Genomic DNA, 23877 nt, shown 5'->3' on the forward strand with positions numbered 1-23877 from the left:
TTCTCGTTTTAAAGTTTTTTCACAAAGTTTATCACCAAATCAACTGACTGCAATCTTCCAAACTGAGCCCTTCAGTTGTTCCAAGTGGTCCTTCCGAGTGTCATTGTAGACTAGCACATCATCAACGTAAACCACATAGCTGGAAACACTGACTACCACTTGGTTCACTAGTCTCTGAAAAGTGGCTGGGGCATTTTTTAGCCCAAATGGCATCGCTTGGCATTGGAAAAGACCGTCTGGTGTGACAAAGGCTGATATTTCTTTAGCTCAGGGTGTTAAAGAAACTTGCCAGTATCCCTTTAACAAATCTATTTTTGTAAGAAACATGACACTGCCCATTCTGTAAATACAGTCTTCCAAGTGAGGTATATAAGTGACTTAGATGAAAGGACCGAAGGTATGGTTGCTAAATTTTCTGATGACACAAAGATAGGTAGGAAAGTAAGTTGTGAAGAGGACAGAAGGAGGCTACAAAGGAATATAGATATGTTAAGTGAGTGGGCAAAGACCTGGGAAATGGAGTATAATGTGGGAAAATGTGAAATTGTCCATTTTGGCAGGAAGAATAAAGAAGTAGCATATTAACTAAACGGTGAGAGATTGCAGAGCTCTGAGATGTAGAGGGATCTGGGCGTCCTCGTGCATGAATCACAAAAGGTTAGTATGCAGGTACAGCACGTAATTAGGAAAGCTAATAGAATGTTATTGTTTGTCACGAGGCAAATTGAATACAAAAGAAGGGAGGTTATGCTTCAGCTGTACATGGCATTGGAGTACTGTGTACACTATTGGTCTCCTTATTTAAGGAAGGATGTAAATGCGTTGGAGGCGATTCAGAGAAGGTTTACTAGACTAATACCTGGAATGGGCAGGCTGTGTAACAAGGAAAGATTGGGCAGGCTAGGCTTGTATCCGCTGGAATTTAGAAGAGTAAGAGGTGACTCGATTGAAACATATAAGATCCTGAGGGGTCTTGACAGGGTGGGTGTGGAAAGGATGTTTCCCCTTGTGGGAGAATCCAGAACTAGGAGTCACGGTTTAAAAATAAGGGGTCACCCATTTAAGACAGAGACGAGGAGACATTTTTTCTCTCAGAGGATTGTGCTTTGGAATTTTCTTCCTCAAAAGGCAGTGGAAGCAGAGTCTTTGAACATTTTTAAGGCAGAAGTAGATAGGTTCTTGATAAGCAAGGGGGTAAAAGGTTATCGGGGGTAGGTGGAAATGTAGAGTAATCAGGTCAGCCAGGAACTTATTGAATGGCGGAGCAGGCTCGAGGGACCGAGTGGCCTACTCCTGCTCCTAATTCATATATTTGTATGTATTGGGTAGGAGTAAGCCTTTGTTACTGCATTAACTTTTCTGTAGTCTAAGCAAGTCTAGTTGAACCATCAGGTTTAGGCACTAATACCACTGATGATCTCCAGCACTTTGACTGGCTCAATTAAGTGGTTTTCCAGCATATATTGGATTTTTGCTTTTACCTGGGCCTGTTTCTCGGGACTGAAGTAATAAGGATGCTGTTTTATAGGAAAGGATTCCCCTACATCCACATCATGTGTGGCTAAGATTGTACATCGTGGCTTATCTCTACAGACACTTTTAACTGCTATGAGCAGACTTGTTCAGCCTTCTCGTTGGTTTACTTCCAAATATGAAAGCATAGTGTCCAATCTCCTAACAATTCAGTATTAGCTAACCAGGTAGTAGGAGATTCAGTTTGAGAACTGTCTAGGCCTCCTTCTGCCTCATCCTCACTATCCCTTTCATCCTTTGCTGTCCCTACTACCTGATATACCTGTGCTTGCTTATCCTCCTCCTGGAGATGATATTATTTCAACATATTGATATGATACAGCCGATTCTTTTTCTGGCGATCTGGCGGTGTCAATCAAATAATTTACTTTACTAAAGCTCTTGACCACTTTATATGGACCACTGAACTGTGCTTTCAATAGTTCACCTTGTAAAGGTAGTAATACTAACACACACCTCAGCCCCTGGTTGAAATGTTTGTGTCTTAGCAAACTTGTCTGCCCATTTCTTCATAGTTGTTTGGGAAGCTTGATGGTGTTCTTGAGCCAATTTGCAAGCTCTCGTGAGCCGTTTCCAGAACACGGATACATAATCTAGCACAGAAGATTCGTCCCTCTTTCTAAAAACCTTTCTTTAATTAGTTTTAGAGGACCTCTTATCCCATGTCCATAAACTAATTCAAAAGGGCTAAAACCTGTAGACTCATTACATGAATCCCTAGTGGCAAGCAAAAGACATTCTAGCCCCTTATCCCAATCATAGGGATATTCATGACAGTATGCTCTGATCATCATTTTGACAGTCTGATGGTACCTCTGTAAAGCTCCCTGTGTCCGTGGGTGGTATGCTGAAGATTTTCACTGTGTTATACTCAAATTACCCATAATGTCCTGAAAAACTTTAATAAAATTGGAACCTTGATCCGATGGAATCTCAATCGGTAATCCATATCTAGTGAAGAACTGGGTTAACTTCTCTACCACTACCTTAGCAGGAATTATTCTCAAGAGAATGGCCCCTGGGAACCGAGTAGCCATATCCATGATAGTGAGCATATATTGGTGTCCAGCTTTTGTTTTCGGTAAAGGTCCTACACAGTCTGCCAACGCCCTCCTAACTGGTTCCCCAATAATTGGTATGGGAATTAGAGATGCTGGTTTTATGGCAGATTATGGTTTTCAAACATTCTGGCATGTATGACACTTTTACAAAACTGCACCATGTTCTTGGAAAGACCTAGCCAGTCAAAATGTCAACTTATACGTGATTTGGTCTTCCGGATCCCCACATGTTCCGCTTTAGGAACTTCATGCGCTATCCTTAATAGTTCCCGGCGATACTTTGTTGGTACCACTATCTGATGAACTACCGTCCATTCTTTGTCTGCAGGTCTTTGAGGAGGTCTCCACTTCCTCATCAGAATCCCATTTTTAATATAATAGCCTTCATGAATTCCTTTTGCTTCAGCTTCTGTTAAGAGTTGATTGTGCCACTTTATTTAACTCTTTATCAGCTTGCTGAGCCGTGATCAGAGAAGACTTATTAAACATTTCCTTTGGATTATCCAAATCCCCAAAGAAAGTTTCAGATATTTGGCTATCTGTCTGTGGTGCCAGTTTTACCTCCGACAATGGAACTCATTTAGCCATTGCTCGAGTTACTACACATGAAGGAAAAATTCCTGGAACCTTTTCCTGCAACAGTTCAGTCTCTTTAACGTCATTTGGTTTTTCCATGACCATTGGAGGAGTTTCGCTCCGGCCAGATCATTCCCCAGGAGTAGGTCAACTCTGTCTACTGGCAAACTGTGGACAACTCCTACAGTTACTGTTCCAGACACTAGGTCACACTCCAGTTGCACCCGATACAAAGGTACGGGGATATATCCCCCCAATATCATTCACTAAAACTTTAGCATTCAGAGCGCTCTCTGATGGAAATGTTATGCCTTTCCCCAGCAAAAGAGTTTGGGTGGCTCCTGTATCCCAAAGTATAACTATAGGTTTACCTGCCTCACTTGAGGGATAAGGAGTTACTTTTCCTTTCGACAAGAATTCCCATAACTGTCAGGTACCTTATTCACAACCCCTGCGCAGTTTTTGTATTTAGCCTTACAGCTGCAGTCAGAGTTACAGCCTGATTTGCTGAACTCTCGGCCAGGGCCCCTTTCTCTGCATTGGCTTTGTGTACCCGAATAATTCCCATGGGTTTGCCCTGCAACTTCCAGCATTCTGTTCGAAGATGTCCCACCTTGTAATAATGGAAACATTTAGGCTTGTGGACCTCACTTACACCCTCAGCCTCTTCCTTTCTGGCCTGAGGAGGAGATCGTGGGGCATTCCCAGAAATTAAAAATGCCTCTACGGCCCTTTCCTCAAACTTAGGGAGGGCTTGTACAAATTTAAACAGCTCTCCACTGGGTCCTGGACTGGAGCCAGATCCTTCCTCACCAGAACTTTCACTGGAGTCAAGACCACTCTTTTGTCTTAGTTCCATCTTTTTAAATTCAAATTCCTTTTCTTCTCTTTCCCTTTCCGTTCCTTCATGTTCAAATTTTTTCATTGTCAATTCTTTCTCAAGCACATGTTTTTTCAATTCTTTTTCCTGCTCAAGCTCAAGCTGCTTCATCTGTAACTGAATTTTAGCTAACTCAATGCACTACCCTCTAGTTTACTTTCTTCTTCTTCCAATTATAAATGCTGTGCTATTATTTCAATTACGCCTGCTTTCTCAGCTCCTGGTTTTAACTCTAACTCCAATTTTGCTGCCTGTGCTATTAACCTTGGTTAAGTTCCTCAAATCACTCAGGGATACATCCTCCTTCCCCAGAAAAGTTGCAGCAACTGTTAAAGATATTGCAGTGATGTAGACTTTACTCTTTTACACAAGAAACCTGGTTCTTTTTATTTTTCCTTTATCAATTATTATGCAGGCGGCTCAGGATATTGTTCGTTTTGATGATGTCCTAGAGATGACATCATCACCCGGTAGCACCCTGAGCGACCAAGCAGCCTTTTTTTTTATTCATCCCTAATTGCCCTTTTTGAAGGACAGCATTGCTTCTCCGAAATTGGAGAGGAGCCTAGAAAAGGTGGCCTAAACAAATGCTCATCTCCATCATCTAGTTGGCTTGCCGTGGCCAACAAGCATCTCCTAATGCAGTCCAACTACGACAGAGAAGGAAACGCAAACTCCTAACCTCACTTCAAAAGGTAGGAAAAGAAGAAAAATTCTGAAACTCGCCTGCTGGAACTTGAGAAAACTGTTCGACTCTGGTGACAACAGCGACCCCCAACGACGCTCAGCGCTGGTGGCCCATGAGCTAGCCAGACTAGACATTGATATAGCGGCCCTGAGTGAGGACTGCTTTTCAGAGCAAGGCAGCCGAACAGAACACAACGCTGGTTACACCCTCTATTGGTCAGGTAGACCTCAAGGTGAACAACGCCTCTTCGGTGTCGGCTTCATGGTGAAGAAGACTATTGCCACTAAACTTTCAAACCTGCCAATTGGCCATTCCGAACGCATCATGTCCCTGAGCCTGCCCCTCCAAGACTAGCAGCATGCAACCCTCATCAGTGTTTATGCTCCAACCCTGAAGGCTAACCCAGCTGACAAAGATAAGTTCTACACAGATCTCTGTGAATTCATCCAGAATGCCCCTCCCAAGGACAAAATTGTCATAAAAGCAAAATTGTCATCCTTGGCGATTTCAACGTCAGAGTGGGCCATGACAGTCTGACATGGAAAGGAGTGCTCGGAAACCATGGATTTGGAAACTGTAATGAAAACGGACGTTTACTCTTGGAACTCTGTAGAAAAGCAGTTGTCCATAACCAACACCTTCTTTCAACAAAAAGATTGCTTCAAGATCACATAGATGCATCCCTGCTCTAAACACTGGCACTGGATAGATTACATCTTGGTGTGCCAGTGTGACCTAAAGGACGTCCTGCATACTAGAGCCATATCCAGTGCTGACTGTCATACAGACCACCGGCTCGTTCATTCAAAGCTGAACTTCCACTTCCAAAGCCTGAGCCAAAGAACAGGCCTAGAGACAACCCATCAAAGAAATTTCGAGTCAGCAACCTGCAAACCTCATCTTGCAGAGATAGATATCAAGCAACCTTACAGATTAGACTGAAACATCCTGATCTCACTGCTGATTCCACTCCAGAAGAACCCTGGGAACGCATCAAAGCTGCAGTACTGGATACTTCCAACGAGGTCATCGGACCCAGCACCAAGAAGAATAGGGACTGGTTTAATGAAAATGACAAGGAAATTCAAGTTCTGCTGAAAATAAAAAGGTCAGCTCATCAAGCTCACCTGGCTGGCTCAGCCGGCCAGCCAAGAGAAAAAGGCAGCCTACTGTCAAGCATGCAGCACCCTTCAATGTAAACTGAGGAACATCTAAAATGACTGGTGGATTGCACTTGTGGAAAAAGCTCAAGTGTACGCTTTACTGGCGACATAAGAAGTTTCTATGAAGCACTAAAATCTGTCTATGGACCAGCATATCAAACCCAAAACCCCTTGAGGAACGCTGATGGCATGACCCTACACATTGACAAGGAGTCAGTCCTGGATCGCTGGTTGGAGCACTTTGAAACACTCTTCAGCACCAAGTGCACAGTGCATGATACTGCCATCAATAGCATCTAACAACAGCCTGTCAAAGAAGAACTGGATGAGAGCCCAACTCTGGAGGAAACTGTGACCGCCATCAACCAGATGAAGAACAACAAAGCCCCTGGAGCTGATGGAATTCCACCTGAAGCCTTGAAGCATGGTGGCCCTGCCCTATACACTAAGGTCCATGAGTTTTTCACAACCTGCTGAGAACAGAGCAGGATTCCATGGGATCTTCGTGATGCCGTTATCATCACCTTGTACAATAACAAAGGAGAAAAATCAGATGCTCCAACTACTGTGGGATCACCCTCCTTTCTATTGCTGGGAAGATCCTGGCTAGAATACTTCTGAACAGGCTTGTGCCTACCATTGCGGAAGAAAACCTCCTAGAGAGCCAGTGTGGTTTCAGAGCAAACAGAGGTACCACAGACATGGTATTTGTACTCAGACAAATTATTATTTCTAAAACTTTACCCCCCACTGATGTTAAACTGACTGGCCTGTCGTCACTAGGAATGCCCTTACACCCTTTCTTGAATAAGGATGTCATATTTGCCACTTTCCAATACTCTGGCACGTCCCCATATCTAGGGAAGATTGGAAGATTATGGCAAGCCTTTCCGCTATCTCCACTCCCACTTCCTTTAGCAACCTGGGATGCAAGCCATCCAGACGAGGTGACTTATCCACTCTAACCATAGCCAGCCTTTCCAGTACATCCTGCCTATCAATTTTCACACCATCCATTACCTCTAGCATCTCCGCTTCTATCAATATTTTATTAGCATCCTCTTTCTTAGTAAACACTGATACAAAGTACTCATTAAGTATTCTAGCTTTGCCCTGTGCCTTTAAGCATATATTACGTCTTTGTCCCTAATAGGCCCCACCCTGCCTCTACCGACCTGCTTACTATTTACATGTTGGAGAAGACCTTTGGGTTCCCTTTTATGTTAACTGTGACTCTATTCTCGTGTTCGCTCTTTGCCAGTCTTAGTTTCCTTTTCACTTCCCTGTCTACTTATTGTATTTGGCCTGGTTCTCACTTGAAGAATGACATGCATCATACACCCTCCTTTTTTATTTTGTCATATTCTCTATCATCCTTGTCACCCGAGGAGCCCGAGCTTTGGTTCCCATATCTTTCGCCTTTGTTGGAATGTACCCAACCTGTGCCTGAAACATCCCCTCCTTAAAGATCACCCATTGAACTGTTACTGTTTCTCCTGTCAGTCTTTGGTTCCATTTTACCCTGGCTAGATCCCTTCCCATCCCATTGAAGTTAGCCCTCTTTGAATTTAGATGTTCTACCTTAGTTTGTTCCTTGTTCTTCTCCAAGACTAATCTAAACCTTATACGATGATCACTCTTACCCAAGTGTTCCCCCATAGACACTTGGTCCACTTGGCCCACCTCATTTTCCAGCATCAGATCCAGCAATGCCTCCATCCTAGTTGGATTGAGAACACACATTTCAGAATTTTTTCTTCCTCCTTACCTTTTACTCTCCCAAATGATATTTGGGTAATTAAAATCCCCCAATATCACCACTCTATAGTTCTTTCATATCTCTGATTTCCCTGAAAATTTGCTCCTCTATTTCTCTCTCACACAATTTGGAGGCCTACAGAATGTCCCCAGTAGCATGATCATCCCTTTTTTGCTTCTCAACTCTAACCAAATGGATTCTGTCCTTGCATCCTCAAGGACATCCTCTTTTTCCAACATTATTATGTCTTCCCTAATCTGTATTGTCACCCCACCTCCCTGTTTTCCTTCCCTATCACCAACCTTATTCACCATACTTTCTGCATTTACATACATGCATTCTAAACCTGTTCATGCATTCCTTGTAGTCCTTCTTAGTCTGCTCCTAATATGGTACCATTTCCTTCTGTAGTACTATCCAACATTCTCACTCCTTCATGCACCTTATTTTTCTTTTCTACTTCTATATGCTTGTGCCCATCACCTTGCCAATTTAGTTTCAACCCTCCCCAAACGCACTAGTAAACGTCCCTGCAAGCACAGTTGTCCCAGTCCTGTTGAGCTGCAACACATCCCTTTTGAATAGGTGCCTCCTGCCCCAAAACAGGTCCCAATGGCCCAAGAATCTGAAGCCCTCCCTCGTGCACCATCCCTCGAGCCACGCATTGACCCTCCCATCTTCCTATTTCTACTCTCGCTATCACATGGTACTGGGAGTAATTCAGAGATTACTACCTTCAAGGTCCTACTTTTTAACTTCATGCCCAGCTCTTGGCACAGAATTGAAATTCTTTTCTCGCTGTTAGTAAATAGAGCTGCTGAAAGGCTTTTCAAATTGCTCATGCATTAACAGAATACACAGTGCTAGTATGTGCAATTTCCATAAAAAATTCTTTCCTTTTACACCTCAAGTTTACAATGATGCATAGAAAAGCCCAAAAGTTAAACTCATGCAGTGGAAAGCAAGAACAAATTATTAGTGCACAGATGAGTCTTATGTTTGATGTACTTTCAATTATTGATTCCCCTACAGCTTTTATGTAGTCATGCAAGATACATTTAAAAGCTGTGAGTAAATTTAAAACAGATACACAGATATTAGGTTCAAGAAAGATAATGTAAAGTAATTTATATCATCCACAGCCCAGATACTATATTGGCAGATCATTGGAACGGTCTTAATAGAAAAAAGTTACGTCATTCATCACTCCCAGATGAGATACTGCTGGCTCCTATGAAGCTAAGGAGGCCCTCTTCATTAAACTTATCTACCAGATGGAACAAGAAGTTTAAAGATGTGCCCAGTATAGAAGTTAGCAGTGGAATGCAGCACTCACAATCTAAGCCAAATATCAGTGATACTGAAATACACCTGGATTCCTCACAAGATTCAAAAACTCATATTCAGCAAAGTAAGCAGACTTCCATGTTCTTGCTGATTCTCTTTCTTAGTACAGTCCTATTTTGCAGAGATGTTAGAGATTATGTAGAGAATAATGGATACCTGGAAGTGAATACAGGGCACCAATCTCATCAGGTGTTCCAGTAATGTCTAAATTGGGAGTAGAAAACTAGAACAACTTGTAATTATTTTGAGACATACAAGGCTGGAAAACACCACTGTGGTCATCTAACCATTCCTAAAGTTAAAAATATCATTGTGTTGTAGAAATTCTGATTCCTGCAATCTCGGGGCAGGAATAATGATCAGTCGAATGTCTGTCAATTTGCTGCACATGCCTATTCCTACCTCAATCTCAGCTTTGCAATGTAACCTCTTATCCACTTGCCCACTCAGTGGGCTGTCTCTGGAAGCTCACTTACACCTCATCGGAATTTCCGAGTGCTAATGTAGTTGTTTAAAGTGTTGGAGCAACAATTTAAAGGGAAGCTGACTGGTACTGAAAAAGCTTCTGTGTGATAAAACTGAGTTTCCTGATTTCTTATAGAGCACTGAAGCAGAACAGCCACCAGGTTCATTGATGCAGGAGTAAAGTTATTGCTGTGGGGTGGGTACAAGAAGGGCTATCCTGTTTGCCACTCTAGGGTACAATCTTCAGAGAAAAGCAGTGCGGAATCTCAGGGAGGAAGTGGCTGCTAGAGAGACTGTTGCCTCTAACACCTATGCGTACACAAATGTACAAGAAGGTGACAGGTCTGAAGAAAATTACCAAGCTAACAGTTCACTACACCCAACAGATTGAACAAAAGTACTTCCTCTCAGCCTGCTAAACACTTGTTGCTGCTCCATGCAAATCACTAATTGCATTCAGGAAGGAAACAGCAGGAGATGGGGTGAAATTGTGAGGAATCAGGAAGGTTTAGGGTGGGAAAAGGGAGCAGAAACATTGGATTCCACTTCTAGCTGCAGATTCAAGTAGATCCTGTTATTTAAAGCCATTCCTGTTTAAATTAAAGAGCTCTCAAGTGAAGGAAAGCTCTTCAGGGAGTTCCCTTCCTGTAGTTCCAAAGCTTACTGGCTTTAACCAGGATTTTGAATTCTATGGAAGGATTTCTCTAAAGGAAAAGAAAAGCAAAATACTGCAGATGCTAGAAATCTGAAATAAAAACAAAGTTCCCTAGAGTGGCAGAACTGATGAAAGGTCACAGACCTAAAACGTTAACTCTGTTTCCCTCTCCATAGACGCTGCCAGACCTGCTGAGTATTTCCAGCACTTTCTGTTTTTATTTCAGATTTCTCTAAAGGGCTTCCCAAAACCTTGCTGGGCTCTATTATTTAATCTGAAGATTAGTCAAATAGGGAATTCCACTCACCTATGTTTCAAAAAACCATTCCCAGACTTTTAGAGCAGATATGGGGAGGAAAAAGTGGCGATCAAAGTGGAAGCCAGGAGAAGTTGAAGTCAGCGAACGAGCCTGGAGAAGCTGCAGAAGTGAACAGCAAGGCTGAAAGGAAACAATCAGCAGGACAGTGTGTGGCTGGAGAGCAGGGACTGTCAGCGAGCTGCAGGTGTAACAAGGAGCTGTCACAGGTCCTCGATCATATTAGCATTAGAAATCCTGTTACAGCACCAACTTGTGGCAGTGCAAGGAAATGTTACAGTTAAATGTATGGACAGTTTGAATATTCTCATTGGAGTTTTCAATGAGGCTAAAGATGAGGTTTTTTGGGTGCTTTTGTCAGTTTGTCAGTGAGATATTGATGTGCAATGACACTGAAACTGAAAGATATAATCACTGCACTTTTAATGAGGTGATAATCAGTAAGTGATTACTGCAAAAAAGAACATTGATTATTCATATAGATTACATATTCACTGTAAACTTTTCTTTTTTTAAATGTTTATCTCATTTGATAGAAATTAAAACTCAGAATTAACAAGAAGTGCCATAGTTACAAAGTTCTAAATTATGATTTTCAGACAGATTAACGATTGTTTTTTTGCAATGGCAATTCAAATAGATTTAAAATGTTACATTTTTACTTACAAAATGTTGTTAAATTGCAGCTTGATTTAAACTACTGAACGTGATGCAATATTTCTGATTTTATATGTATTTTTGTTTTTCATTGTCATTAAGAGTTAAAAAAGCAAGTGCCAGCAGATTTAGAGTGTAGCAGCGGCACTCTCAAGGTATTATGTGATTTCAAATTTATTTTCTTCTTGAATGTCAATTGCACATAACTAAGGTTGTAGCTTTGTTATTCATATCATGTGACTCAGATACCACAATTTTCACTCTCTCCCTTCCTTTTCATGGCCTGTTGGCTGAACCGCACCCCCCCCCACCCAACTCCGTACCCGCCACCAGCCCAATATACAGCAGTATCTCCATGCACTGAGCCTCCCAAGGCTTAAATATAATATTCAGTGGTGAACACAAACCCTAGAAAAAAATCATGTCCCTCTAACCCCAGATACAATAAAGGCATTGGTTATTTCTCATGATTTTTACAATGATTTCCCTGGCTTTTAGCATTCTTACTATAATTTATCTAATTTCCATTGAAGTATTCCAAGACAAAAGCACAGCTCTATGCATATCTGTACCGACAATTCTTTCATATGTAGTTTTATTGGTCGATCCCTTATATCTGAAAAGAGCATTAACAAAGCATTGAATGTGATGCCACTTCTGCTTTAAACATCAGAAAAATAGGATAAAATGTGGCTCTAAACAATGTATATGACTTCAGATGAAATCTAAATCTTATATTTTTGCAAATTGCAGATTTCTTTACCACAACTGAGCACCAGCCATGTAAGGTTTCCAGTTCCTGTGCAACTTCTTCCAATACAGGGTAAAAGAGTCACTGATAAACAAAGTGAAAGTGATATCTCTAATACCACTGTTATAACATTGCCTTCAAAACGATACCCACATCATTCTTTATCGCCACATCAATCAATCACAAGGAGAAAAAAACTGAATAGACAATCCTTAGCACAGTCCTACAGACAAAAAACTGCAAATGAATTCACTAGTGCCAGTGCCCCCAGCAACCAAAGCTCCTTCAATATGGATGAGTGTCCTGAGCAATATTTGGATGTACAGCCATCAGAAACAGGATTTGTCATTGAGAATAATGACAAATTGTTAAGTTTACCTCCACCTATGCTTCTTAGTAAGTGTGCGGACTGTGTAACTGCTAGTCCAAAAAGCAACAATGAAGAGCTTCTAGGTCAAGAATTGGCTAAATGTTTGTGTGCAAAGGATGTCACTCATATGATACCTTCAGAAAATAATACAGAATGCACTTCAGCAGGATCAGATAAAAAATACAAATGCAAAGAACCTGATATTACAGGAACAAACTTAACAAATGAAGAAGTATTTGATGCTAATTATAGCAAAGATGATATTGTATTATTGGATGAAATTCTGTGCAAGTTAAATTTAGAGATTAACAAATCCCTTGTTAATGAAAATATGAGTGCAGATGTTGTTAACTCTGCAGCTGTGGGCCCAAATCAAAACATACATTTTCAGAATGTATACAATACCAAAATATTAACTAATGAGGCTGTTCTTTGCAGACAGGAGATCAAACCAACTGATAATCTGTTTCAAGGAGACAAAGCAAGAGAAAGTATAAGCCACAAAGACACTGCACAAAATTTAGCAGAGAATTTTGAACAAAGCGTAGCTGTACCAAAACAAATTGTCAGGACAAAAAATGCCACTTATGTAAAAGAAAATATAGCAGGTAAGGATATGAAAACTGACTCAAAAAGTAATTCTGCCGTGCATGTCACAGTGGCAAAACAATCACCCACCAAAGCACAGCATTTTTCAAAAAAGGCTCCTGTTAAAAGGAAAAACACCAGTTATGGCAATGCCAACCACAACTTCAATATTTTAGCATGGAAAGAAAGAGAAGAGAAGAAAATGAGCAAGATTAATTGTGTCAATCAAAAGAATATTGCTGCTCCAGAAAGAAACAAATCTAGTTCCAAGTCATTACAGTGCCACCCCATTCCAACACAAGGTTGGTTGAGGAAAGGTACACTTATGCCATCAACTGCTCATTTTCTAAAACGTAAAAAAGGTCCTTGCCTCCCTTCGCTGGAGAATCCTGATCTACACCAAGTTTCATCAAAAGTACAACTAAAAGCACAAGGTGGAATTAAATGCCACTTGAAAAATGGATCATTTTCTAACGAACTATCTCTTCCGTGTATCAACAGAAATTCGAATAGTCTTAACAAATCACCAATTCCGCGAGTTCTAAGATCACATTCTACTAATGATTTCTCAGCATTAAAGTATAGTGATATGTTTCAGGAAATAAACCCAACTGACAAAGGCCCAGGAATTTATGAAATGTTTGGCACTCCAGTGTATTGTATCATGCGAGAGTCCACAACACGTGAAACTAATCATAGAGTTATTCATTCTGCGCCACCTAGAAGACGATCCACATGCAAGAATTCAAAATCAAATCAGTTAATTGAAAAAAACACTGCAAAGAATACAAAAAGCAATCAGAATTCTAGACATAAGAAAAATCATACAAACGTAAAAAAAAAGAGTGTAGATGCATTACAAAATGGAGAGAGAAACAGCACTTTGTTCAACAGTAATGAAGGACAAGAAAATGTGATAATTTCTGGCCACGATTGGTACATAAAGACTTTCAGGAATGAAATACTTCATGAAATAAATAGCCAGGAAGATAGTGGTCATCTCTCAGGTGGTTCTGGGTCCCCCCATTCATTACCAGATTATGAGGCTGATCTAGACAACCAATATTTGTCAACCATTATGGAAGTTTCACTTCATCAAACTTCAGTCAAATCTGTCATTTCAGAGGGTGATGAAGATATATGTAAGGAATCATCCAGTACTTCTGTTAATGGAGGAGATCAGTGTAAACCCTCAATGCTCTCCAAGACCAAGAACACAGATGAAACTGCTGTTGATTTATTTGAGTTACAGCAGAATCCAAGTAAGAGGGATAAAGATGATGTAGATATGGGTGAAAGAAGTGAATTTTTACAATGCCAATGGACTACTAATACACATAAGTCTACAACTGCTTTGTCTAATAAACTTAACTGGGATGTTATAGATGATGAAACAGAATCTACTGCCTTATGCACTGTTGAAGACCAAGCTAACAGCACTTCTTCTATAGTAAAAGCTGCTTCAAGTCCAGATTTGAATCATACAAGTTTTCCAGTTCAACCACTGATTAATATGTGGACAGCAGAAAAAATGTGCCCAGCACACAGTTTTGAATGTGGTAGCCAGGACACTCTCACAGATGAGTTGGTCAGTTGTCTGGCATCAGCATTGTTGTTCGAAGAAAAAAATACCTGTGCTGACACAGTACAAGTGGTCAAGCAGTTCCAACAGGAAGATTATGATAGTAAGGACAGTTTGTTTCAAAATGCAAATGGAAAGATGGTAAATGAAAAAAACCTTCAGGTAAATGCTTTTTAAACATTTTACACTGATCTTTAACAAAATGACTCATGGCAGTAATAAACCTACAACACACTAAATTGTGCTGGGGGGAATAAAGCAAAACACAATTATTTAGGAAAGCTCATAAGCATGGTTATTTTGTTTCCAACAGAGTGCTGAATATACAGTTAAAAAACTATTTAAGATTTCTAGCAGGCCGAACAGTTCACTTGGTCACTCCATAAAGTCTGAGTGTAGCTCCAGTTGTGAGGATGCCATTATATGGACCAAAGGCAATGTGCTTGGCAAAGGAGCCTATGGCACAGTGAGTATCTGTAAATTGTTATTGACTTCAAAGAACAAATGGTAACAGTCAATAATGTAGTAAATTGTAATATTTTCCTTGTCTGCTTTGTTACAAAAATTGACTGAATTATTATTAGAGATAGTAATAGATTAAGTGAAAGGGCAAAACCATGGCAAATGGATTTCAATGTAGGCAAATTTCGGGCTATCCACTTCATACCTAAAAAGGATAGAACAGAATAATTTTTAAATGGTGAAAAGCTAGAAACAGTAGAGGTCCAAAGAGACCTGGGTGTCTATGTACACAGATCATTAAAATGTCATGAACAGGTACAGAAAATAATCAAGGCCTGGTTAGACCACACCTAGAATACTGTAAGCAGTTCTGGGTACCACACCTTAGGAAGGTTGTTGAATCTTTTTTATTTGTAAGTAGTAAGGTTTATCAGTATTAGTAGGGTTTAAATTATTAACGTAAGTGGTTGGTGAGTAGAGGCATTCATTAAAAATTAAGAAAATAATTAATTAAAGTAAAACACAATAAGGATGTCAGGACAGGGGATGTGTAGCAGCTATAGTATGTAAGAATTGGTGGACACCAGTGTGATCCAAGGCAACCACATCTGCAGTAAATGGACCATGGTGAGTAGAGCTATTAATTAAAAATTAATACTTGATAATAATTAATAAGTTCTGATGAAAGATCACTGACCTGAAATGTTAACTCTGCTTCTCTCTCCACAGATGCTGCCCGACCTGCTGAGTATTTCCAGCATTTTTTTGTTTTTATTGTCTGCGGCTCAAGGAACTTTGGCTCAGAGTTAATGAACTGGAGGCTGAGCTACGGTCACTGCGATGCATCAGGGAGGGGGAAAGTTACCTGGACCCTTTGTTCCAGAAGGCAGTCACACCCCTTAGGATAGGGTCATCTGATTTGGTCAGTGGCCAGGGACAAGGGGGTGTGACTGCAAGTGAGGCAGGTAAGGGGATCGAGAAGGTACAGGTGGAGGAGCCTCAGCCCTTGCAATTGTCCAACAGGTTCGAGGTTCTTGCAGCTTGTATGGATGAGTGCGGGAGCTGTAGGGTCGATGAGCAAACTGACCATGGCACCATGGTGCAGGAAGCCATTCAAGTGGGGTGAGTAAATAGGTATGTAGTGCTAGTAGGGGACAGTATAGTCAGGGGGATAGACACAGTTCTCTGCAGCCAGGAGTGTGTCTAGAAGGCTGTGTTGCCTGCCCGGTGCCAGGGTTTGGATCCCCTGCTCGAGGCTGAAGAGGAACTTGCAGTGGGAGGGGGAGGATCCAGTTGTTGTGGTCCAGCTGGGTACCAATGACATAGATAGGACGAGGACAGAGGTTCTGCTTAGGGATTATGAGCAGCTAGGGGCTAAATTAAAAAGCAGAACAGCAAAGGTAATAATCTCTGGATTACTACCTGAGCCACGAGAAAATTGGCATGGGCAAATAAAATTGGAGTTAAACATGTGGACTGTTGTGGGTTAAATGGATTTTGATTCAAGGGGCACGAGCACCAGTACTGGGAAAGTGAGAGATGTACTGTTAGGATGGTCTTCACCTCAATCAGGCTGGGACCAGTGTTCTGGCGAGTCACATAACTAGGGCTTCAAAGAGAGCTTTAAACTAAATAGTGGGGGTGGGGTGGGGGGAGGGATCAAGTGAGAGGAGAGGTAGAAATTAAAGGGAAAGGACAAGGCAATAGTCCAGGGTAGTGACATGGGTAATGATAACCAGAGTGTGGCGGAAGGGACAGACGTACAAACTTAAGAGTGCACCAGCAGATAAGGTCAGAATTTGCAAAAATGGTAAAAAGACAGAACTGAAGGCTCTGCGTCTGAATGCGTTCAGCATTGGTGCTGACCAGTGACCTCAACTACTTGGCTGCTGAGTGACTCAAATATTTGTAGATTCAATCTTTCAATTAAGTTGCAAACTCTGCTTACTGAACTGAAATTTGTAAATATAATTTCCTCTTTTGCTTTAAATGATACAAAAGCAGTTAGGATAAAGGCACCATTTTTCTTCTATTTTAGAATACATTGAAAAAGCTGGCAATTTGACCTCATCTAAAAATATTAACCATACTTTTGTTAAATATGGTATGGTTTGGGTGCCACTTGCAACACAATGCATTTTCTAGTCTCAGTTCTTCATATTGTCCATCTTAGCTGGTAATGCTGTAGGTGGGTGAAGATAGACATGATACAGGATTGGGACTTGCATGTGTGGAAGTTGGATGGCCACCTGAGAGAATAGACTTGCAGGGCTATGGGGATCGAGCTGGCGAGTGGGATTGACTGCATAGCTCTGTGGAGAGCCAGCATGGACTCGATGGACCAAATGGTCTCCTTTTGTGCTGTAAATGACTCTATGACTCTAAAATGGATGAATTGTTAGCACAAATAGAAATAAATATGTATGACCTGATGGCCATTAGAGATGTGGTTGCAAGGTGATCATGGCTGGGACCTGAATATTCAAGGGTATTTGACATTTTGGAAGGACAGGAAGCTAGCAAAAGGTAGTGGGGTAGCTGTTAATTAAGGGCGACATTAGTACAATAGTGAGAGATGACCTTAGTTCAAAAGATCAAAATGTAGAATCAGTTTGGGTAGAGATAAGAAAAAGCAAAGGAAAGAAGTAATGTGTGGGAGTAGTTTATAGATCTCCTAACAGTAGCTACACAGTAAGACAGAGTATACAGGAAGAAATAATGGCAGCTTGTAAGAAAGTTACTGTAATAATCGTGGGAGATTTTAATCTGCATATAGATTGGATGAATTAGATTGACAAAGGTAGCCTGGACGATGAGTTCATAGAGTATTCAGGACGATTTCTTAGTGCAGTATGTTCTAGTGCCAACCTGGGAGCAGGCCATTCTAGACCTGGTAATGTGCAATGAGACAGGATTAATTAAAGACCTCATAGTAAAGGAGCCTCTTGGCAACAGTGATTATAACATGATGAATTTCACATTCAGTTTGAGGGTGAGAAGTGTGGGTCTAAGACTAGTGTTTTAAACTTAAATAAAGGCAATTACAAGGGTATGAATGCAGAGTTGGTCAAAGTGAACTGGGAAATTAGGTTAAAAGAAAGGACAGTTGAGAAGCAGTGGCAGACATTTAAGATATATTCCAGTGAGAAAGACTCTAGGCGAAGGATGCACTATCCGTGGATAACTAAGGAAGTTAAAGATAGTATCAAATTGAAACAAAAAGTGTACAATTCTGCAAAGATTAGTGGTAGATCAGAAGATTGGACAGATTTTAAAAACCAGCAAAGAATGTCTAAAAAAAATTAAGGGAGAAATGTGAGTGAGAGAAAGCTAGCTAGAAATAAAAAAACAGATAGTAAGAGTTTCTACAAGTATTTAAAAAGAAGAGTACCCCTCATTCTGCTAAACTCCAGTGGGTATAGGCCCAACCTGTTCAACCTTGCCTCATAAGGTAACCCCTTCTTCCCAGGAATCAGTAGAGTGAACCTTCTCTTAACTGCTTCTAATGCATTTTCTTTCTTTCTTAAGTAAGACCAAAACATAGTGCATAGAAACATATATGGCACAGGAGGCCTTGCCACCCATCGTGTCCATTTTGGACAAAAAAAGCTATCCAATCTAATCCTACCTTCTAGCTCTTGGTCCATAGCCCTGTAGTTTATGGCACATCAGGTACATAATCCAAGTGCTTTTGAAATGTGATGACAGTTTCTGCTTCTAGCGCCCTTTCAGTGTGTTCCAGACCACCCCCCCCCCCCTCCAGATGAGAAGAATTACTCAACTTCCCTCTAATCCTGCTACCTTCTACCAATTATTTTAAATCTATGTCCCCTGGTTATTGATCTCTGTGAACAGAAGTAGGAACCTTCCTATTCACTCTATCTAGGCCTTTCATTATTTTTATACATCTCAATTAAATCTCCTCTCAGCCTCCTCTGTTGCAAAGAAAAGCCCAGCCTATCCAATTTCTCTTCATAGCTAAAATTCTCCATTCCTGGCAACATCCTGATAAATCTCTTCTGTACCCTCTCTAGTGCAATGACCAGAACTGTAAACAGTACTCTAGCTGTGATCTATGTGGTGTTTAACACAGTTCTAGCATAACCTCCCTGCTCTTATACTGTAGCCCTCAGCCAATAAAGGAAATTATCCCGTATGTCTTCTTGACCACTTTATCTACCTGCCCTGCTACATTCAGGGATCTGTAGATATACATTCCAAGATCCCTTTGTTCCTCTACAAGTCTCAGAATCCTTTGATTATCGTGTATTCCTTTGCCTTGTTTGTCCTCCCCAAATCCATTACCTCACACTTCTCCAGATTGAATTCCATTTGCCACTTTTCTGCCCACCTGACCAGTCCATTGATGTCTTCCTGCAGTCAACAGATTTCTTCCTCACTATCAACCACATGGCCAATTTTCATATCATCTGCAAACTTCTTCATCATGCCCCCTATATGTAAATCTAAATCATTGATATATACCACAAACTCAGCACTGAGCCCTGTAGAACCCAACAGGAAATAGCCTTCCAATCACAAAAATACCCATCAACCATCACACTTTGCTTCCCGCCACTGAGTCAATTTTGGATCCAACTTGCCACTTTCCTTTGGATCCCATGAGCTTTCAATTTTCTGACCAGTCTGCCATGTGGGACCTTCTCAAAAGCTTTGTTAAAATCCATGTAGACTACCCTCATTGATTTTTTGAGGAGGTTTCAAGGAGGGTCAATCCAATTAGTCAGAAACAACCTTCCCTTAACAAATCAATGCTGACTGTCCTTGGTTAATCCGTAATGATGATGATGATTTATACCGTCTCTCAGAATTTTTTCCAATGATTTTTTTCACCACTGAGGTTAGGCTGACTGGCCTATAATTATTCAGGCTATCCCCTTTTGCTTGAAAAAAGAATGAGAAATGATTAGGGAAGAAAAATGTAGCACAGCCATCCAATCATCTTGATTGTAGAAATTGTTTAGCTCATTTGAGATACCTAGTGGTAACCAAAATGCAGTTTTGGTCATTTATGCTTTTTTTTAAACTTTAAGATAGGTAAAGTTGGTTTGACATGCAAGTTTATTTTGATTCTGCCCTTGCAAGAGGACATAATAAGTGTTGTGTATTTATAGTCATTTTCATTTTCAATTTAGGTGTACTGTGGTTTAACCAGTCAAGGTCAATTAATTGCTGTTAAACAGGTTTCTTTGGATGCGACAAATCAAATTGCAGCAGAAAAGGAATATCAGAAATTGGAAGAGGAGATAGAGCTACTAACAAACCTAAAACATGTCAACATTGTGAGTTTTCTAGGTACAAACCTAGAAGCCAATGTTGTCAGCATTTTCATGGAGTTTGTTCCTGGTGGCTCCATTGCTGGTGTCATCAGTCGATTTGGGCCATTACCAGAGCCTGTTTTTTGTACATATACTCAACAAATTTTAAAAGGAGTGGACTATTTACATGATAACAGGGTGATTCACAGAGATATAAAAGGAAACAATGTTATGCTTATGCCTAATGGTGTGATAAAACTTATTGACTTTGGATGTGCCAAACGCATGACTTTTGTGAATATGAGTGATACACACAGTGAAATGTTAAAATCAATGCATGGAACTCCTTACTGGATGGCACCTGAAGTGATTAATGAGACTGGACATGGCAAGAAATCTGACATTTGGAGTATAGGCTGTACTGTGTTTGAAATGGCATCAGGGAAACCACCTTTGGCTCATATGGACAAAATGGCAGCCATGTTTTATATTGGAGCACATAGAGGTCTGATGCCTACCCTGCCTGAGGAGTTTTCAGAGAATGCAAGAGACTTTATACAGATTTGTCTAACAAGGCAAGTATATTTTTAAATACTAATCAGTTTCCTGTGGGTTTACAAACAGGAAGTAATTTACATATTCAACACCTGAGCAGTAATGTGGCAGAGTGGGTTGCCCGCGCATTATAGAATTTGTCCAATTTTTATTCCATTGATGTTGGGGGGGGTGTGGTAGCATGCTGTGCCACAGAATGCAGATAGAATTCATTCTCCATTTCAAAATCACATTATTTCTATATATTACTTTGTTTACTTATTATTGTCAAATAGCAAACTTACAGCAATTTGGTAAGCAGAGAAGTGGAATTGGTTAAAGATTGAGGTGCCTCTGCAATACAGTTTGAGGACTTAGGGAGATGCAAAAAGGTCTACAGTACCACCATTGGTGAGACAGCATAATTACGGCCTGACATGTTTACACAGTCAAAAGCAAATACTGCGGATGCTGGAAATCAGAAACAAAAAATCCTGGAAAAGGTCAGGCAGCACCTAGGGACAGAAAAACAGAGTTAATGTTTCAGGTCGTGACCTTTGGAGGTCACAACCTAAAGTGTTAACTGTGTCTTTCTTTCCACAGATGCTGCCTGATCTGCTGAGTATTTCCAGCATTTTCTGTATGTTTATACAGCCAATTTTTATTGGTCCTAATTTTGCAGTGGAACTAACAGTGAGGCTACCAGTATTCAAAGTTATTAAGGAGTAAATTAGACTGCAACTTACAATGGCCATACATGCACAATTAAACATATAAATCAGGAAGTTGCCATCAGATTTGTCCTGCCTGCAAAAAATACACTACATCAGTATCTTGCTGAGAAATTTGGCATTCAAACACATGAAGGGCATGAAGTTGTAGTATTTACCTACTAAACATAACCAGAAAAATTTAGGGCACGTCCATTCAAGTGTAAGTGGATATTTATTGCTGTAAGAAGTCTTAATTGATGTCAACCTCTAAGACGCTGAAAATTTACTTTTGCAAGCGTGAAATCATTTTCCCTCAGACTTCGCTTATTGTTGGAGATTTTCTAAAAATCAAACAGATTTTACTTTTGTCTTTTAGCTCTCTCCAAATGCCATCTTTCTTTCCCTCTATTTTGGTTTTTGTACCTGATTTTATATTAATTTAATATTTAACTTACACTTTCCCATTTATACATTGAAGAATCCTTACTGAGGCACAATCTGATTGATTGAAGAGACTGCTGCCGCATGCCATGTTCACACTGGTCCTAGATCCACTGTAGAGGGCATTGCATTGTTTCAGACATATGACAGCTCTTGATTGTCACTCAAAAGCCCACAAAAGGTTTGTGGGCAGCTGTAAGTGTAATGAATGGCAAGCACCATTAGTTCGCCATTGACCGCATAATCCAGCCCACTATAAATATATTTTGTGATATGAAAATGCTATTGGTAAGTTTAAGCTACTTAGGCGACACACAATTTTTCCTACATTTATGTTTGAAAACTTATTTGGAACCCTGGACATTTCAGTTCTTGAGAAGGAAAATTGGCAGATGAAATGGTTTGCATTCTGGACTTTGTAACATGATTAGGTTTTATAAATTGTGATTTTTAAAAGTTTAAGATGGAGTCCAGGAGGTCAGGAGACCTCACATCTACTCCGCCAAAGGACAAGACATAAATCTTTGTTACCAGGATAACAAAGAACACAAATCAAAGACTTTTTTTGAAAAAACAGAGACTGTAGGGGTAACACCTAAAGAACAATGGGTTTCACCCTCACAGACTTTTGGGTCATAAACAAGGAGTCAGTGCTTCTGAAGAACAATGGAAGGCCCAGGTGGCTCTGTAAACCAGACATCTGTACTTTGCCTATTGGAAAAGGACAATAAATTATTGACTTTTGAGTCCAAATAAATTTAATGGATTTTCTGAAGGCAGACAGGCTGCAAGAAGGGAACCAGCAGTGGCAGTCTCAAAAGTGAACAGTTGCTCCCAGAAGCTTGACAGTGCCAGGCTGCGGAGACTGGAACCTGTTTTGAAAGTCGAAGTTTGCAGAGAAGTAAAAGGCCAACAGGATTACCAGGAATCGTCTTATTCACGGAAGTCCTGGTCGAAAGCGCTCAGAGGAATGAGCAAAGAGAATGGGAGCTCCAACCCATTGCAACTGGGAGTAGTTTGGGATTTCTAACTGCAAAGATTTCACCATCAAAGAGGACTGTGTAATGTATAAGCATGATGTGAGGTTTCCAATGATTTTAATAAGTAAAGAAAATACCTTTTCTTTGTAATTTGGGGTATCAGCTTCTTACAAAGTACTATTTAGGGATTTCTTTTAGGAACACAGAAGCAGGAGTAGGCCATTCACCCCATCGAGCCTGCTCCACCATTAAATATGATCATGGCTGATCATCCACTTCAATGTTTTTTTCCCCCACACTCTGCTCATATCCCCTTATGTCATTGGTATTTAGAAATTGGTCAACCTCTACTTCAAACATAGTCAATAATTGAACTTCCACAGCCCTTTGAGGTAGAGAATTCCAAAGATTCACAGCCCTCTGAGTAAAGAAATTTCTCCTCATCTCTGTCCTAAGTGACTTCCCCCTTATTTTGAAATTGTGTCCCCTGGTTCTAGACTCCCCAACCAGGGGAAACATTTTAGCTGCATCTACCCTGTCTATGCTTTTAAGTATTTTGTAGCTTTCAATGAGATCACCTCTCATTCTTTGAAACGCTAGAGAATACAGGCCCAAGTTTAGTTTAGCTGTTATAGCAAAAGTCTTAAAACATGAAATCTTGTTGTGTAATTCTTTAAATTGGGCTGGGGGTTCATATCTTGTACTTTAACGTGAACGGGTTCCCTGAAGTCATAACAAATTGGGAATTCAGGTCAAAGAGGATGTAAAACATGTTAGGTGGTGCTGGTGACAAGCCAGTGGTTTTGGGGATGTTGGTCAGTGAACAAAAATGTGCTTCCTTGTGTGCTAACAAATTAAGTCAGGCCCCCGAAGGGTATAGAAGTTGTGTGTTCAGGGGTACGATGTCCCCATATTTGTCAGATGAGGCAGGTAAATTGATTATACTGTTTAAAAGATATGAGGCAGTGCAGTCATTAATGGTAACAAAGGATGTAGATTTTCCCCCAAATAGTGCTGTGAATGAGAAAGTCATAGTGCGGGGCATTGAGGGGATTAATTTAACCATTCCATCGCATA

The 23877-nt window shown here is 40.5% G+C and overlaps 1 protein-coding gene across 4 annotated transcripts in view; it reads left to right on the plus strand.

Moving 5' to 3' along the window:
• map3k19 (mitogen-activated protein kinase kinase kinase 19) overlaps positions 1-23877 on the plus strand; it is a 109898-nt gene that overhangs the window by 83864 nt on the left and 2157 nt on the right. For 2 of the 4 annotated variants that reach the window (XM_068035069.1, XM_068035070.1), the window contains exons 8-12: positions 8803-9071; positions 11203-11255; positions 11854-14553; positions 14705-14857; positions 20010-20707. In XM_068035069.1, coding sequence (XP_067891170.1) covers positions 8803-9071; positions 11203-11255; positions 11854-14553; positions 14705-14857; positions 20010-20707 — 3873 coding nt within the window. The remainder of the gene's footprint in view (positions 1-8802; positions 9072-11202; positions 11256-11853; positions 14554-14704; positions 14858-20009; positions 20708-23877) is intronic. The other 2 variants (XM_068035071.1, XM_068035072.1) reach the window with 2 other exon arrangements.

This window comes from Heterodontus francisci, chromosome 7, assembly GCF_036365525.1.
Source record: "Heterodontus francisci isolate sHetFra1 chromosome 7, sHetFra1.hap1, whole genome shotgun sequence".
Taxonomy (NCBI): Eukaryota; Metazoa; Chordata; class Chondrichthyes; order Heterodontiformes; family Heterodontidae; genus Heterodontus; species Heterodontus francisci.